General features: G+C 36.4%; 1 protein-coding gene across 1 annotated transcript in view; it reads left to right on the top strand.

Annotated features, from left to right (window-relative positions):
* NALF1 (NALCN channel auxiliary factor 1) overlaps positions 1-17,649 on the top strand; it is a 431,321-nt gene extending 413,672 nt beyond the window's left edge. The window contains exons 2-3 of the mRNA XM_031504229.2: positions 5,488-5,659; positions 17,048-17,649. Coding sequence (XP_031360089.1) covers positions 5,488-5,659; positions 17,048-17,343 — 468 coding nt within the window. The 3' untranslated portion in view covers positions 17,344-17,649. The remainder of the gene's footprint in view (positions 1-5,487; positions 5,660-17,047) is intronic.
* Positions 17,650-18,181: the final 532 nt, after the last annotated feature.

Genomic DNA, 18,181 nt, shown 5'->3' with positions numbered 1-18,181 from the left:
TAGGGATAGGAGTAACGGTGTGTGTGAATGCATATGCAAAACAACTTCTCCAAAAAGCAGAACACTTATGAATCACTAAAATACATTAATGTGACATGTATTTAAATTAATGGTTTATGAGGAATGTTTGAGTGTACTAACAGAATTCAAATAATTTATTTGAAAAGAAATATTTGAAACCAAATGAAAAATAATTTGCCAGTCAAAATTATTTGATTTGAATAGTGCTGAAACAAAATGAAAATTGTAACTTAAGAAAAACAAAATCTCCTTTCAGAGACTGTTCCAATAAAATACCTTATTTTCAGCAAACCACATATTTGAAGCCACTTGTTATACCTTTCCTACTGCATGTAGTGAAGAATGTTTAGTCACTGATGGTACCACTGATATTCATTGGTAAAAATATGTTATGGAGGGTATTGTTCCCTCCTATCTGGTCACTGTTGCTGCATTATTTGTGTGCTTTGCCAGCCCTATCATGAGGCTGCCCAAAGTCTCAGAATGGGACTGGGAACGCAGCCCAGCAAAAGGGAAATGCCAACAGCAGTCCTGCAACTCTCATAGGTAGAAAGCTCTCTGTAAAAGCTGACTTTTATTCCATAGTACACATGCAAAATGCAACCTTCCTGAAGTCAAACTGCCCGTAATGCTTTAAAATTACAAAGTTCCTTGGGGAGTCCACATTTATAACACTACTGTTGTCCAACTTAATCAGGTTTTGTACCAGTTAGCCTTCTATAGTTTGGTTACACAGTCTATATAAAATGCACTTGTAAGGTATCTAACAGGCATCTCTGCTTGTAAAACGTGACATCTCAGGTCCTAATACACAAAGCAGGCACTGAGACTGACCCAAGTATTTCCTAAGGAAGATGTACTGTCTATCAAACCAACACATAATACCCTGGTGATACCGGTGATCCGAGTATAAAAAGCTTTTTAGAGGTTGCACTTCACAAATGTGGCCTTGCTTTGCTCTGTAAAACACTCATAATATTTGAAGTGACTTTTACAGGAAAATTTTCATCGCTGGGAGAAATAGGTGTGCTCTTCTGAGGTTCCTCATTGCTATATAAAATTTATAATTGCAATCTCATCCCCTTATTTCCTATATATAGTGTTTAATAAATTCATCTTTTGCCTGGTCAGTGTTCAAGTGCAGTTCTAAGTGAATGAGTGAGTATCTTTATTTCTGGAAGTAAGGATTTGAAAGGTGTTTTAGCCTTTGCCAATAGCTTTTCTCCAACTCTGTTATTGACAACACATGAAGTATTATTACTGTTCTCAATGTCTACACTTTGTGAAATACTAAAAAAAAAATTAAAAAGCTAAAAGGAAGCAAAGGAAAGCAAAGGAAATTGGGCTGAAGCAGATACTTTAATAATATTCCACAGAAATATTGAAATGAGGACCCTACAAGACACAAAATTATTGGCTGTGATAATGTCACAGAATACTGCAGAGACAACAATTCACCCAGGCTCAACAGCAACAACAACAAAAAAATTAACCATGGTATTTAAACATATGGCTTAACTTTAAATGCACATATAATACCTTTAAATAGTTCAAACATCCCAAACTCTATGAGTCAGGCAAAGATTTAGACATGTGAAATAGACATCACCCTTGCCATATGATACCTTCTGTACTAGAATCTTTAGGGTTACCGAAAATCATATGCTCAGCTGAGGCTGACGGGAGACAGATCTCACTGTCCATACACAGCTGATTCATGGTCAATGAGTAAACATGTAACAGGCAGCACTAAGTTAAAATTTACCAAAACCTGAAGGCCACATCACTATTCATTTTTAATGAATGATGCTTCTCCATCCATCTCTTCTGAAAAAGCTCAGCTTACATAACAGGTTATTTTGTGAATCTTATTGGAAAAAATAATTAATTAGTCAGTCACAACCTGAGGTACTCCTGAGTATACATAAGAACTGCAGAATTTATCTCAAAATACCCACAAACTTTGGGAGAAGTTGAGCTGGAATTATATCACACTTTCTGAAAGCAATTCCTTTATTCCAATAAGGTACAATTTCCTGGCATCATTGAAAGTGTCACTGATCAAAACATTTCTCAAGGTCTTAAGAGGCCTCTTGCTTTCCAACTGGTATGTGAAATAATTCAGTTGTGATCTATTTGAAGACTTCATTTTTATAGTGAGTAATGGATATGGTTACAAAGTATCAGTTAAAAGCAGCTAAAATCTATTTTGATTCAGAAAAAAATTACATTTTGAGAGAGAGAATTTATGTTGTGACTTCTCTCTTCCTACTTTCTTTACCTCCCACTATCCTCCACATCTACACAGTAAGAGCTATTTGATAATTTTTAGGTTCCCTTTTGTGTAATTATTATGTTAGCCCAGCCAAAACATCAAACATTTTATCTGTAAGGAAAAAAAAATGCTTCTATAGAAAATGGTTAAAGTACTTCCTGGAAATGGCAGTCAGAAATAAGAGGGGAGGGGGCAGAAGCGAGCTCTTGAAAGCCAGGCAGAAATGGCTTTCACAGAGAATGAAACTAATTGAGCTTTTCCATTCTGTTTTACTGACACTTCTGCAGAGTGACTCAGATGATTAAGGCTACGTGCTCAATCTATTTTGACAGAACCTAAGTTATCTGGAATCACATGTATTATGTGTGTATGGGTGAGCATGAGATAGGGAGGAAGGGAAACTGTGTGCATATACACATGGTGCTTTATCTTCCCGTTGGTGTTTCAGTCTTAGTAAACTGAATCTTAGAATCATGGAATGATAGAGTGGCCTGGGCTGGAGGGGTCCTTAAAAGTCGTCTTATCAAAATTAGTTATGTGCAGTTTCACAGCCAGTTGGAAGTCTGCTAGTGTATTGACCAGGGCTGTGGGCAGCCCTGTGGTCAGCACAGCTCCCTCCCACAGGGTGGGAGGCATTAATCTGAGAAAAAAATCTCAGGAACAGGTATACTCAGGCACTCTTTAGAAATATGGACAATTCAAAAGTCATTTTGAGACAAAGCTGAGGACTTGTGAATCAGAGCAGGAAGATGGTGTGTATGAACGGAGATTGGATACACAAAAATCTTCATAGAAGCCCACGATTGCATTATTTAGTTCTGCTCCTGAATAAACATTTTCTATCTTGCTTCAGTAGACACATGGTTTTGCTCATTTTCTTGTTACCATGTATAGTAGACTGTTCAATATACTTCCTAAAAACTGATTTACACTTCCAAATATGAGTCATAAACCAGCTTGCTTCTATTATATCTGTTTTATGAAGAGAACATGTCATACTAAACAGGGCTAAGACCAGGAAAGAACCTCTTTGAATGTATAACTGTTATCAGACCCAGCATTCCTGTCTCCAAGCAATTGACTATGATTACTAATTAAAAGTAGAAAAACTATTGCTTTATTTCACCTAATGAATTTGAATCCTGAATGCAGTTTTGGTTACAACAACATAAGATATAAAGTTATTATATAGCATCCAAAGGAGGGCAACAAAGATGGTGAAGGGCCTTGAGGAGAAGCTGTATGAGGAGCAGCTGACACCACTTGGTCTGTTCAGCCCGGAGGAGACTGAGGGCAGACCTCATTGCAGTCACAACTTGTGAGGGGAAGAGGAGGGGCAGGCACTGATCTCTTCTCTGTGGTAACCAGCGACAGGAGCCATGGAGATGGCCTGAAGCTGTGTCAGAGGAGATTTAGGTAGCAAAAGGTTTGTCACCCAGAGGATTGCTGAGAAACTGGAACAGGCTCCCCAGGGAAGTGGTCACAGTGCCAACCTCACAGAGTTCAGGAAGTGTGTGGACAATGCACATGGTGTGGCTTTTGGGGATGGTCCTGAGCAGGGCCAAGAGTTGAACTCGGTGATCCTTTATCTTTTCCAACTCAGTATATTTGTGATTTTATGATTTTTGTTTTGCAAATGTCAGTTAAGCAACTGAAACATGGTGGGTGATTGAAATGACAGCAGGAAAAACACTTTCTGGTTAAAAATTTATTTAAGAACAAAAGACACACATCTCCTTGTCTTTCTTCTCATTAATCATTTACTGTGGATAAGAAAACTTTCTAAGCAATTGAAATTGAATTTTTAATGAATAAAAAAAAAAAATATTCTCCAGAATGCAGTAGGTAAAAACCATTATAAAGAGATAATCACAAACCATAGATTAGTAATAAAGGCTTCATTGTATCACCTATCAATTTAATACTTGCCACTGTTGCAAACTATCTAAAATAGAAGTTTGATGATTCTGGGGCTACTATATTGATATTAATGCAATTTAGGTTGCTATTGGCATTCATAAAATTACAACCAGTGAGACGAAACATACTGAGATCAAACCAAATTCTCATCTAGACTGGTCATTTCAGGTGTTGGTTTTGTATCTTCCTCGGCTTAAAAATTTCATCTGTAGTTTTATTTTTTATTACATCATTCCTAGAAAGAATAGAAATTATGAGATGACTATATTGGTTTTCAGTCTATGTTTAATGAAAGGTAGTTACTAGGATTTTCAGATAAATGAAAAATGCAAAAAAGGATTTTTTTTTTGTTATGTAACAACCTAGGGAGCGAGTATCAGGCAATGAATAAATTATTTGTTTTGGAGTACATTATAAAATGTATAAATAAAATGGGGAACAAGGAAATCTCTGTACTTAGTTATGCTATATAGTATAAGCTTAGTTATACTACCTTTGTAGCCTGGTGTCCAACCTAATTTTACATTAAATGTTTCTGTGTTCACAAGAGTTTAACACTAAAGACATACATCATTCTTTGGAAGACAAAAGGTAGTAAAAATTAAAATCAGCACATGTATTTTACTTTTCTGTTTAAATGGTGACAATAATTGCAATAATCACAAGTTCTGCAACCATAGCCATGAAGCATCCAATGACAGCATCTTTAAAGTGTTCCTTTAGTACCCAAATGTAGACATAGGTTTTCACTAATGCTGTGGACTGAGTAAGATTTTATTTTAAGGGAAGCAGCACCATCTATTGCAACCTGATAGCTCAGCTCTAGATGATATAAAGACAGACTTGGCCTGAGCCCAGCTTTCAAATCTTTCTTGCAGGCACTTTTATAAATTTGTCCTTGTCAAGCTTCAAATGAGATTACAATCTCACTTGGTGAGATATGGTGGTACAGGGACAGGGCTGTGTTCCATGCATGCACATGTCCTAATAAAAAGTCACATCTAAGAGACATAACTGTTTACAAAACAAGATAATATAATAGCATAAGCCTAGTCCTGAATAACTGTTGCTTTTAAATTACTTCACTGGATTTTTCATTTCTGAAGTGGGAGGATAGTCAAAAGTTAAGAGCATATTTTACCCAGGTGATATTCTCTCAAAATTTTCTTCCAAAAGCAGCCTTAATGTAGGTGTGCAGTACAGTATGTTCTTCTAATAATGACAGTGCTATTGTCATCCATCTATATTTCTGGTTCTTCTCTTTTTTCCAGACCGTCTACAAAGCCTGGCTCTGTTCCCAGTATTTTGAAGTCACACAGTTTCACTGCAGCAACAGAATTCCTTGCAAGCAATACTGTTTGGAGGTTCAAACGAGGTGTCCCTTTATATTACCAGACAATGATGATGTCATCTATGGAGGACTATCAAGTTTCATCTGTACAGGTATACTACAGAAAAACCAATTTAATTTGTTTTCATAAGTCTAAATGTCATGGATTTAGCTCTAACTCTGAGTGCCTGAAGGCATTCCACATCAGAAAGATTTCTTAGAGGTGCTATGATTTGACCTTGGATCTAGTAATGCATGGTTATGATACAGCCTGCCAGTCATCAGCTTTACAAAACAAAATTTCTAGAAAAAAACATTATTCTGGTTATTTTTTACACTTCATTATTTCGTGGAGGATTTATTTACTTCATGTCATGTAATACTCAGAATAAAAGGGTTGCATGTCATGCAATATTCAGGAAAAAAAAAAAAGAGAAAAGGTGGGTCCAATTTTTAGTATATTCACCTTTGTTTGCCTGCATCTTTATGCCAGATGAATCAAGAATCTGAAGCACAGCATTCAAAATTGTGCAGCAGCTTCTCAAAAAGTGTTTAAGAAAATATCTTTCAATAGTAAAGTCATTTAAGAATCAGTTGTTCACCTGTGAAAAACTTTGTTTGATTTTTATTTGTTTCCAATTGAAACAGGTTACATTTTATGAATATTTTTTAATTTTAGAAAGTATTGTTAATATATATCTCAGGTACCACAGATACATTTTCAGGAATAGATGGAAGTCATCCACACAAAATTTCAGCTTATACCAATATTATCTTCAGACTTACGGTGCCTAGGCCATCATCTGAGAATCCTGAAGATATTCAGGCAACTTATTCCCAGTAAATTGATAAAAAAGAGTTTCAACACTTAGATCATTTGACACACTCATCCAAATATCAGAAATTAAACTATCTTCACCTCTAAATTAGGGCTCCACTAGAAATCTTGATAGTAAATAAGTTATCTAAGGTAAGTTACTTGAAAGCAGAGTCAATTATAAAAATCCATAAATTCTGTATACCATCTTAGATGCAGGCATAATGATCATGCCAACTCACCTCTAAATTAGGGCTCCACTGGAAATCTTGATAGTAAATAAGTTATCTAGGGTAAGCTACTTAAAAGCAGAGTCAATTACAAAAATCCATAAATGCTATATACCATCTTAGATGCAGGCATAAAGATCGTGCCAAGTCACTTCACCTTATACCCTGTGTTTAGATTTAAGGTGATTCTAGTAGCAAGGAATTTATTGGATTTTAATTTATTGGATTTTTTTCTTGGAAATTAAACTATTGCACACAATCAAGCAATATCCATCCATATGCAAAAGGAAATATAACAAAAAATATGCTTAGTTACAATTTTGAATCATCAATAAGGTGCTTAACACTTCAATGTATTTTTTTAATTAATAGCTTTCCAATATGCATATGCAGTAAGCAAATGAGCATTATTTTCCAGTTTAAAATAGTATAGTAGAAATGAGAGACTTAGGAAAAATTTTATTTACCGCAAGTGCACAATCTATATGTACGTTCATGTATATGCATGCATACACACACACATACACAATGGCAAGAAACCAAACCAACAGCAAACAAAATTATCTTGGCATGTATTTCAGAAAATCTGTTAGGAAATACATATCCATCTCTTCATTTTCCTAGTATAATTTATAATCCAAATTCCTTCCTAAAACACACAGAATAGATGATTTTGAAAAGATTGCTGACATCTCTCAGTCTGGGATGAAAAAGAAGCTTTAGGGGAGGATCAAACTCATTTTGTTGCAGGTATTTTTAATGTGGGTATCTACAAATAAACTCTGTGACTAAGCTCTCCCTAGAATCATTGGTGTAGTCAGTAGAGCTGAGAGCCATTTAACTCACCCTGAGTAGGCACCTGCACCTGACAAGAGGACTTGCTGACATTGCTGGCTGTACTCTATTTGCTGTAGCTGCTGGTAGACACCAGGGTCTTACTGCAGACACTTAAAATCTGAGTGACCTTAATCTCATTTCAGCTGTCCACTAACAAATATTTGATTAAACTTTTTGTCCTCTCAAGCCCAAACCCAGCAGCAGCAGAGTAGAGCTTGTATCCACAGCCATATGGGAGTCAGTATGCTGACTCTAGAGGGTTGCGTGCAAGGGAAAATATTGAGGACAGGTATGAGGCAGCAATTCAAACTCTGTCTGGAATACAGACCCATTTTCACCCTTATTAAGCAGCAGCTCACTGTAAGAGTGCTTCTTGTCACTAAACAATGAGAAATTAGACTATAATCTGCTGCAGGAATGAAGAATTATACCTCTCTGCAGCATAATGAAAACAGATTTATTTCATTCAAATACAGTGAGCTCAACAGCAGATAAAACACTCTATCCCAGCACAGCTTGTGATAGATAACTTGAAATACTTTTGAAGAAAAAAACAGCTGAAAGAAGGTCACCCATGTCTTGAGGGACATCTCCTACTGCACTTTTTTTATGTTTCTGTCTGGCATAAACATGAAATTTCTAGTTATTGATCTGTCTCTTCATGAGAAAAACACGAAAGAGTAAGGTGAAAAGGTATTGTTATTTAATATTTAGATATCAAGTAACAAAAAAAAAGTGTACAAGGGATAGCTGATTTTATTTGGTGTTGACTACAGCCCAGAGCTCGGGACGAACACAAAAACATTACCTGTAATTTCCCAATAGCAGACAGATAGAGGTTAGTGTGGCTCTATACTCCACGCTGGGAGGTGCCCTGGCAGTAGGAGCTGTCACCTCCCCTTTCAATCCTGTCCTATCACAGCAGTAAGTCAGGACACAGAGATCTGCTGGAGATGAGGATGTGGCAGCACTGGTGGACAACAGGGAACACACAAATTAATTTTTTTTCTTTCAGGCCAGGATTTTTCTGGTGTTAGAGTCTGAAAATAAACCCTGGAGGCTGTAAAATGATATAATAACAAGGGCTTTACCCTTCCTTAGAAGGTTCTCATTATGAGAAAACAGCATAGAACTGGCTATTTTCCCCACTAAATACTTCAGTCATAGTTATATTTGTAATTAAATTTAAAAGAAAATAAATTGTGGTTTATAATATGGATTAATAACAAGTTATTGGAAATTGATAAAGACTTCCTATAGTAAGTAACAAGTATTCTAACCTGAGAATGTCTAACTTGATCACCTCCAAAGAAAGCCTATAATAGGAAAAGGAGAAAGCATGCTACCCTCATTTTGTATCACCAGAACTTGTCTTTCATAGAAATGCATATGAGGGTGTGGAACAACTGCAGTGCAAAAGAAAGTACTCAAGAGATTAATCAAAACAATCAGAATCACAGTGTGGTTCTGATTATGGAAATATGCAGTTAGGTAGAAAGAATTTAGTGTTCCCTTCTTGCCCACTTTCTTCCAGGACATAGAAGGAAAAAAGCTGATCCTTCTATCAGGTGCTGTGCTGTAACCTGCTGGTTTTCAGATTGATTAAAACTGAGTGATTACTTTCAGTTTAGACCTTTGGAGTTCATATCCATATGACTAAAGTTTCCGGTGGTTTTATCCAATATTCCTTTTTACTGCTCAGCTGTCTAGAACTGCCCATGCAAACCAGAATCTCATCTGAGGGAGATAACGGTAGTTTTCAGGTGTACATACACACGCATGTAAAATAACAGTGAATTAGTCCCACGTGAAGTTTCAGGTCAAGGTTTTTAACTGTAACTTCTAAGAAAACAGTGTTCATACCAGCAGGATTGTTTTCTATTGTAAATGTAGTAATCTCTTCCTTAACTAAATGGGCTACAGTGCCATACTACCCTATGCCAACCATTAATGTACATTTGATCTACAAAATTGCACTAGAGCTAGAGTGAGGAAAAACCCCTTCAGAGGCATTTAGGGTTGACATGACATGGATACTCAGTATCATCCGCTTCATTGTACAGATCTTCTCATATTCCCAAAACTACTTGTTAATACAGCCTGTTCTGACTTTTTGGAGAAACTGCTGTCCACGTGCCAAGTCTGGACCAGTTTAGAGTCCAGACTTAGGGCTAATTGTGTCCTCAGGGCTTTCTTTGAAATGACCATGACTTATGATCCCTTTGTGCCCTGCAGCATAACAGGGCCATCACCCAGCCTCAGACCAGAAATCCCAGCCACATACTCATACTCTTTATCTGTAAAATAGATGTCATGGCATTTAATGGAGAAGGAGAGTTCCTCTTCAAAGGAATGGAAGAGAATGTAGTGAGCAGCAATAAGCCAGAGATGTGTTGCATTAACTTCTTCCAAAAGTAGCATGACACTCTTTAATACTTCCTAAGAGCAGTGCCATCAGAATGAGTCTTCTGCCATCAAGAGGAGAATCAAATTTGTCTATTCTCTTGTGTTAAACAGACTTCTGACACTTTTGAATCAGAAGGAGAGAGTAAATGGACAGAAGAGGTAAGTAGACAGGTGACTGAGGTGCTTTAAATCACTAATGTCTTTCAGTTCATATTAATTTAGACCCCTAATTTTATTTTTCTGATTAACATCTGAGTTTTTTGGAACACAGTGTGAATCAATTTTTTGGCAAACAACAGTAACATATGTTTATGTGATCCATGCAAAGTAACACTTCCATGGAAACTCCACCTCCTTTAGAGTAAAGAATTCACTGGAAATAACACTGTCAGTCATGCTTCATAGCACACAATAATGTTTCTAGAGACATAGTAAGAATTATTACAGAGAATTCTCATCAATCTGTAGAAGTTTGATGACTAGCAAAGCTCAGGAAAAGTATTAGGAGAAATTCTGTAAAATGCAGCTTCCTCTCATGGGGCAGATGTGTGACTGGGTTTCACCAACAGGTTTAGCTATAGTGTGTCTCTTTCAAAACAGATGCCCGGATTTCAGTGCAATTTGAAAAGCAATATCCTTGAGAAAATTTTATATATAAAAAGGAATACAATCTATCTATTTTGTAGAACAATTCAAGAAGAGAAAATCCCTCTGAATTCAATCTGCTTTATGTTGTTCTTGGCAAATTCATAAAACACATATATTTGATCCAAATTCTTCCTCTAAAAATATCTTATAATAATGTGTCATTTGCCTCCTATCTGCACCTCTTAATAGGCCCTAAAATATCAAAATCTTAAGATAACTCAAATCTCTTTTATGTTTGATAAGCATGTTTTAAATCATTACAAGCCATAGACCTGCTTACAGGGAAAATTTGACATGGTTTTTGCAGCAAAATCTGTCAACTAAATATCTCATGTGTTTGAGTCTAGTGTTGTTCTAGTCTTGAGTATTGGGACTTTCTCATGAATGAGGTCCCATATCATAACAGGTTTATTAGCTGTAAATATTCTTCTCCTATAATAATGACCCAGACAATTTGCTTATTGATATCCTTAAACTTTATATGGTGACACAGTACTTAGATATGTATAATCCTTTCCCGTCGTATCACAGTAGTACATACTTTTGGTCAAAGATTCTGCATATAGAAGCAAAATTGGAGAGGGACTGGAGAAAAACAAATGCTTTCTGGAAGCAAGTTTTCATGTTTCTCAAAATTGTAGAGGTAAAAATCTTCATTGTATAGTTTTGAGAGTCAGCTATTTACTCATCTGTCTGACTTGCAGCAGCTCAGTTTTAGAGGGGTAAGACTGATTTACACCAGCAGCAGGAAATTAACCCTATGCATAATTTAGGAATTTATAATAAGAAATATATAATGAAGAAACATTATGAATTCTTATTGGATGTGGGCACATACACATAAGAAAATGTTCATGGGATGACTATCTGAAATAATAACCAACATATAGTGATAAAAATATCTTAAAAGACAACACAGATCTCCAACCCAGATTTCCTTCAACAATTGGAATTGAGTAATAGAAGTTAGTCTTTTCAAAAGAACTGAGTCTTATTCAGCAGTTTAAGAATAATCTGTTTGAATAAAGAATAATTTATTTATCTTCAATACTCTTCTACATATAATTTTGTTTCTTTTTTTTTTTTTTATGTGAAAGGTATAAAATACATGTCTAATCGTCATGATGTGTCACAGACACAGCAATTTAGAAATTGAGAAGACCATCTGGCTAAGATCAAAAAGTTCTGGCTTCCAGATCAGTTGTACAAAAGCAGTGAAATCTAGTCAAATAATATCTAATGTGTTCTCTTGACTTCCGTAGCTGGAAAATGTTAATACTGAAATCTCAGAAATAGTTCCTCATAAACAGAAATGCCATGCAGAGTAATGGCATTCACTGATACAATGATGTCAATGCTGGATGGATCACTCTTGGCAGACACTATTTACTTTGGGCTTCACAATAAAATAGAGTATTCAAAACTTCTGGTATACTACATCCACTTATCTTGTTTCAAGGTCTTTTCTTCAATCACAAGAAACTTCATACACCTCTGAAAAATAATCAGAAATCTATGTGAAAAATGAACACAGGTTAGGGTTCTACAGAAAGCAAAAGAGGAAAAAGCATAACATATCATAAGATCTGTTTTGTTTCTGTGGCTTCCCAAATACTTATCCAGCAATGACAACACATATATCAACCAGACCAGTTTCCCATAATGCAGAATATTATGGCTCCATAACTCTTTTTCTACAAATAAATCAAGAAGCCAAGTCAGACCAACTGCTGCAGATTCAGATTCAGCCACAAGTGTCACACATCCTGACAGTGCTGAGAAGAATCATAGGAATGCAACCACTGCTTTTACAGGCTTCTTCTTGCAACTACTCAGGCAGAAACCGCAGCAGTCTCTGAGTTAGATGGTGTTCTAGCTGATCAGCAGACCATGCATGCATCAACAGTCTTTGTGATTTCAATTTTTGTGTAAGAACTCTTTTTGGCTTTGCTACTTGTCCCCCAAGGCACATTCTATAAAGTGAATATGATATTCATGCTGTCACTCCTTTTTCTTTCAGTCTGATTCAGCTGAGCAGGCCATACAGGATTTCTCATTTCATGTCTCCATTAACAATCTCAGTGGAACCATTAGCCTTAATACTTGCATCAGCATTAGTAACACACGGTCCCTACAGTTGTAACTTCTGTGCTGATCACCAAAATATTATCTTCATGTTTAAAAAACCTATCTGACTACAAAAAAAAGAGAGAGCTTTTGCATGACCTTTGTGAGTTATACTGTATCTGTCTGGAGAATGGTTTGAAATTGAAAAGTTTCTTGGCAATTTCGAGATCTTTGATTATAATAAAGGTCCTAGTACTTCCATATGGACTAAGATTTCCGTTGATGAAATATGACTGAGTGCTGGGAAAAGTTGGGAAATGGAGACACAGAATTGAGAATTTTAAGTGAAAAGCAATGTACATGTCAAGCCAGTAACAGATGACTGGTCAGCCTCAGAAATACAATTACCAAACATCCAATTAATATAAAATAATGTTTTCTACAAACTGAACTATAAAGACAAGAGAGGAAGGGGGAAGACTTCATAGGTTGGTGGGTACAAATATTATTTTATTTCTTACACCCATTTATTTAATATTTAAACAAAAATACCAGTCAAACAAAAGGGAGAGAAGCAAATGCACAGGCAGTAGAAGCAAAGACAGGTAACCTTGGTAAATCATAGAGATGAAATCAGGTTATGTAGGGATGGGTCAAAGAAAGTCAAGAAGAAGCTGGAACTGAACTTGTAAAGGCATGCAAAGAATAAAAAAATGGGCTTTTATACATATATTAACAAGGAAAGGAAGGCCAAAGAAGGTGTATCTCTATAAACAATGTTGGAAAACTGATAACAATGGATGAGGAGGAAGCTGAGGTACTCAACAGTTTTGCCTCAATCTTTAATGGCAACCTCTCTTCCTATATCTTTTAACTGGACAGACAGCAGGATGTGGACTGGAGCTAAAGCCCCTCCCACTGTAAGTAAAGATCAGGTTCACAATCTCCTGAAGAACATGAATGTACACAAGTCTATGAGACCCAGTGAGTTACATCCCCAGATATCCAAGGGACTTGGCTGATGTAGTTGCCAAGCCACGCTCTATGATATTTGAAAAGTCATGGCAATCAAGTTAAGTCCCAGGTGACTGGAAATAGGACAGCATTGAACCCACCCTTTAAAAGGTTAAGAGTTGATAGGTCAAGGAAGAGGCTGGGAGCTACAAACCTGTCAGACTCACCTCTGTGGCTGGGAAGATCACGGAACACATCCTGTGCTAGAAGCTATGCTAAGGCACATGGAGAATAGGGACATGGTTTGAGACAGTCAACATGGCTTCAACAAGGGCCAGCCCTGCCTGTCAAACCGAGTGGTCTTCTACAATGAAGTGTTATTTAATATCTTTCTCAATAAAGAGATCAAGTTCCCCCTTAGTAAATTTGCAGATGATACCAAGATAAGTGGAGTGGTTGACATATATGAAGGATGGGATCCAGAAGGACCTAGGCAAGCTGAAGAAGTGGGCCCATGGGGATCCCATGAGGTTTAACAAGACCAAGTACAAGGTGCTTGGATCAAGGCAACCCACGATGTAAAAACTGGCTGGGAATGAACAGATGAAGTGCAGCCCTGCCCAGAAGGACTTAGGGGTTCTGGCGGATGAGAGGCTGGACATGATCCAGCAATGTGTACTCACAGCCCAGAAAGTCAAACGTGCATCAAAGCAGCATAGCCAGCAGGGCAAAGGAAGTGACACTGCCCTGCTACTTTGCTCTAATGAGATCTCACCTAGAATACTGCATCCAGCTCTGGGGTCCTCAGCACAGAAAAGACATCAACCTCTTGGAACAAGTCCAGAGGAGGGGCACCAAGATGATCAAAGGAATGGAACACTTTTCCTGTGAGGAAAGACTAAGAGAAATGTGATTTTTCACCCTGGAAAAGAAAAGGCTTTGGGTGCCCTAATTGTGGCTTTCCAGTATTTGAAATGAGACTGCAAGAAAGGTGGAGAAAGACTTTTTTAAAATACTGAATGATGATAGGACAAGGGGAATTGTTTCAAACTGAAAGAGCAGGTTTAGATTAGATATTAGGAAGGAATTTTTAGGAAGAAATTCTTTACTGTGAGGGTGGTGAGGAACTGGAACAGGTTACCCAGCAAAGCCATGGACTCCATATCCCTGGAAGTGTTCAAGGCCAAATTGGATGTGGCTTTGAGCAACCTGGTCTAGGGGAAGATATCCCTGCACAGAGCAGGGAGGTTGAAACTAGATGATTTTTAAGGTCCTATCCAACCCAAGCCATTCTATGATTCTATGACTATTTTGATAAAAGAACAAACTGGTTTTTTCTCCTTTATTTTCCAAGGAGATGTAGCCAGCTTACCTGGATTTCTAGATAAATCACACATTTGTAAACCTCTGACTTAATAGATGGACTAATTAGATACAAGGGACAAAAGCTTATATTTATGGCTACAAACAAGTATGTGGTGAAGAACATGTGTTCAGTACAAAGGTCTTACTGAATTCATCTTAATCTTCTACACTATCATATTAATAGTGGCTCTGTAGTTAATTGTTTATTTAATATGTAACTGCAAATTCAAAACTTAAATTCAATTGCTGAATTGAAATAAAGAAGAAATGTGATTTTACATTAAGGAAAAAGTTCAATTCATCTTTGAATGTAGAGTCATTAATTTATTATAATTCAGTAAGTGCATATGAACTATTTAAATACCTTTTGATTGCCCACTTATATACATAACTTTGATTTCAAAGAACGTCTGGGTTTTCCAATAACAAGAAATGCAGAAAATATGGTTTAAAAAGTAAAGAAGCCTCAGTGGGATCAAAGCATTAACCGTTCTCTGTCTCTCTTCAATCACTACTAATCGTTTGAGATGCTGCAGTTCACAGAACAAATCATAATTCCCTGCTCTGGGAAGCATTGCCTGTATGTTGCAAAGTTTAAAAACAAGTCTCAGAAAATAAGACTGTTTTATTACACCTTCAGTGAATAATTGCCCAGAAGGTCCAAAACACAGTAAATTTTTTTAAATAAAAATGTGATTCTTTCAGCTATGATCCAGAGTGAGAAGAAATAATTTTCAATCTTTGGAGTGCTGCATTAAGTTTCTGACTGCAAAAGTGGAAAAATTGGTCAGGCTTAGCATAGGATAAACTCTGAATTTGCAGAACATGAAACAAATTGCTTTCATTGCTGTATCTTTAAAAATTTGGTTAAATCCAGAAAAAAAATAGAACTTTGTTTGGGCTCAGATACAGCATAGCAGAAAATTGTGTCAGCTATGTAAAAATCTGTCAACCTGGGCATCTTAACATACTTAACACATTTTTAATTTATGGAAGTAGGAACCAAAGCATTCAGGTTTATCATGTCATAAGGTGTACTGCTTTTCTTTACAGATTATTCACAAAGTGCAAGAAATCTGATGCCCAGACCTCAGAATGTTACACCTAAATTGCTGTTCCAAAGTAATATTGTTGTTGTGATATTTTGGAGAAAATGTAATTCTTGTTCCAAAAAATAAAGCTGCTTTCAAAATCACTATCCTAATATTTCATCACAGATATTTTTTTTTCCTAGAAAAACCTAGTTTTACCACAGAGTATATTATTTACTGCAGAATTTAATCTAAGATCAGTTTAAAAGGAGAAAAGGTGTTTGTCCATTATGTTAGCTATTCATGCGTTTGAACACTAGTTAAATAGCCAGATTCACTTATTTTAAGTTACCAGAGGAAAAGGTATGTGGGAAGCAAACAGAACACTCTGGTTATGTTAATCTTCTATATAGTAATGCAGAGAACACTGACAATTTCCAAAAAGATACAGTTCCTCTTAGTGTTCAAAAAGTCATAATCAGATCATTTGAACTCAGTAAAGTTCAAAGGTAAAAAATGGCATGTCTGTATAATCACAAACATCAAGAAATCAAATAATTGTGTGGCAAGGACAGATTGTTTTCACCTCTGGGATGTGTTGAAGGCAATATCCAGCTGGAAGAACTCAAATGAGGTAGGATAAACAAACAGGTTCTGAACAGCTCTGTTTGGAATCTGTTCCTGTGATGCAGTTTAATTTACATAGGTTTGAAAATCAAAATAGCCAATATCATCAGTACATCATTATTTGTTATTTAATGACTGTCTTTATGTGCTCACATACTTAAAGAAGAATTTCGAGGTCCAAACTTTGTGGAAACATCCTGGTTGATTAGTTCTTACTTCATCATTGGTTGTTTCTTCCCAAAAAGGAAGAACATCCTTATCATTCAAATATCAATTGCTTTTTAATGTTGCTTCTTTACACAATCATGCTCAGTGTCATACTTCTGCTGAATGATCTTTTGACGCTGCTTCCTGTTCAACATCTCTAGTTAGACAGAATGACAGAACTTCTGAGGGCCTCAGTCTCACCCAAAGATATGGATTCAGCTGCTTAGACCAAATGTCAACTGTTGCTTCAAGCTACTATTTCTGCCAATCCTTGTGCCTGGTATTTATTTTTCTTTTGTGTTTACCCTACAGGGCTCTATGAAAACTATCCAACCAATGCAGAACCAGAATGCTGTGATGTCAGATGGGGACTATTATCAGATCATCAACCCAAAGGGACTATAAAAACAAGCGGCTCAACAATGTGTCACAGGACATCGCTCACAGTTTCATCAGCATCAAGACTGTGTAACAGCAGACTTAAACTGTGTGTTCTTGTATTAATTCTCTTACATACAGTACTTACAGTCTCAGCAGCACAGAACTCAACAGGACTGGGCTTTGGAAGCATAACAACTTTGGAAGATAATTCAACCAATGAAGAATAAAAGAAAGGATTCATCTTACATGACAGAAACACAACAGGCCCAAATTACTACAGTCAAAAATAGCAAGGACTGAGTGCTTTACCCTCAGAGCTCTTCTTGAATGACCTTTTGGGTAAAATGAAAAGAATGGGCCTCTACCCAAACAACAAGGACACACAAATACAGCTTTTTATTGACTAAAAGGCTGTTTGGTGACTTAACTTTCTCACACCATTTTATACACTGTGTTTTAATGTTTGGAGTTTCTTTTTTTTGTTTGTTTGGTTTTTTGCACTTGTTAATACAGGATTTTATTTTTGGGACAGTTTCTCAAAGCTAAATTAAGTCTTTTCTCTGTCGATATATTTCTAGTCATTGTGTGTGTTCATCTGATAGTTCTGTCTTTTATGTCCTGTCAGTTTCTATTAGAGGAATGACTGCTATGGTTTCATGACATAGCAAAAAAAAAAAAAAAAATAGATAAAAAAAAGGAAAAAAACAGGAAAAAAAAGAAAAAAAAAAAACAGAAAAAAAAAACAGAAAAGCCCACAAAAAACCCAATGAAAACCCACAAAAATAACAACAAAACAAAATTTAACCAAAAAAGAGAAAATAATAAGAAAAAGTAAAGAAAAAATATAAAGCAACCACAAGAAGAACCCCAAACAAACCTTACTGTCCTCTTATCCATGGGAACCATTCATCTCCTTTCCCTTTCCCATCTACCGTCACAGACAACACACATTTGCTTTTGTCTGTGTAATCACAATGAATGGGTACACAATTCCAGTGTGCCTCTGCCACTGTTGCACAAAACAGTTGACTGAGCAAACCCAAAAGGAGCATGAAGGGGGTTCCT

Source organism: Lonchura striata, chromosome 2, assembly GCF_046129695.1.
Source record: "Lonchura striata isolate bLonStr1 chromosome 2, bLonStr1.mat, whole genome shotgun sequence".
In the NCBI taxonomy this organism is placed as follows: domain Eukaryota; kingdom Metazoa; phylum Chordata; class Aves; order Passeriformes; family Estrildidae; genus Lonchura; species Lonchura striata.
The sequence above is the reverse complement of the archived record's forward strand: the minus strand, read 5'-3'. Positions and strand labels throughout refer to the sequence as shown.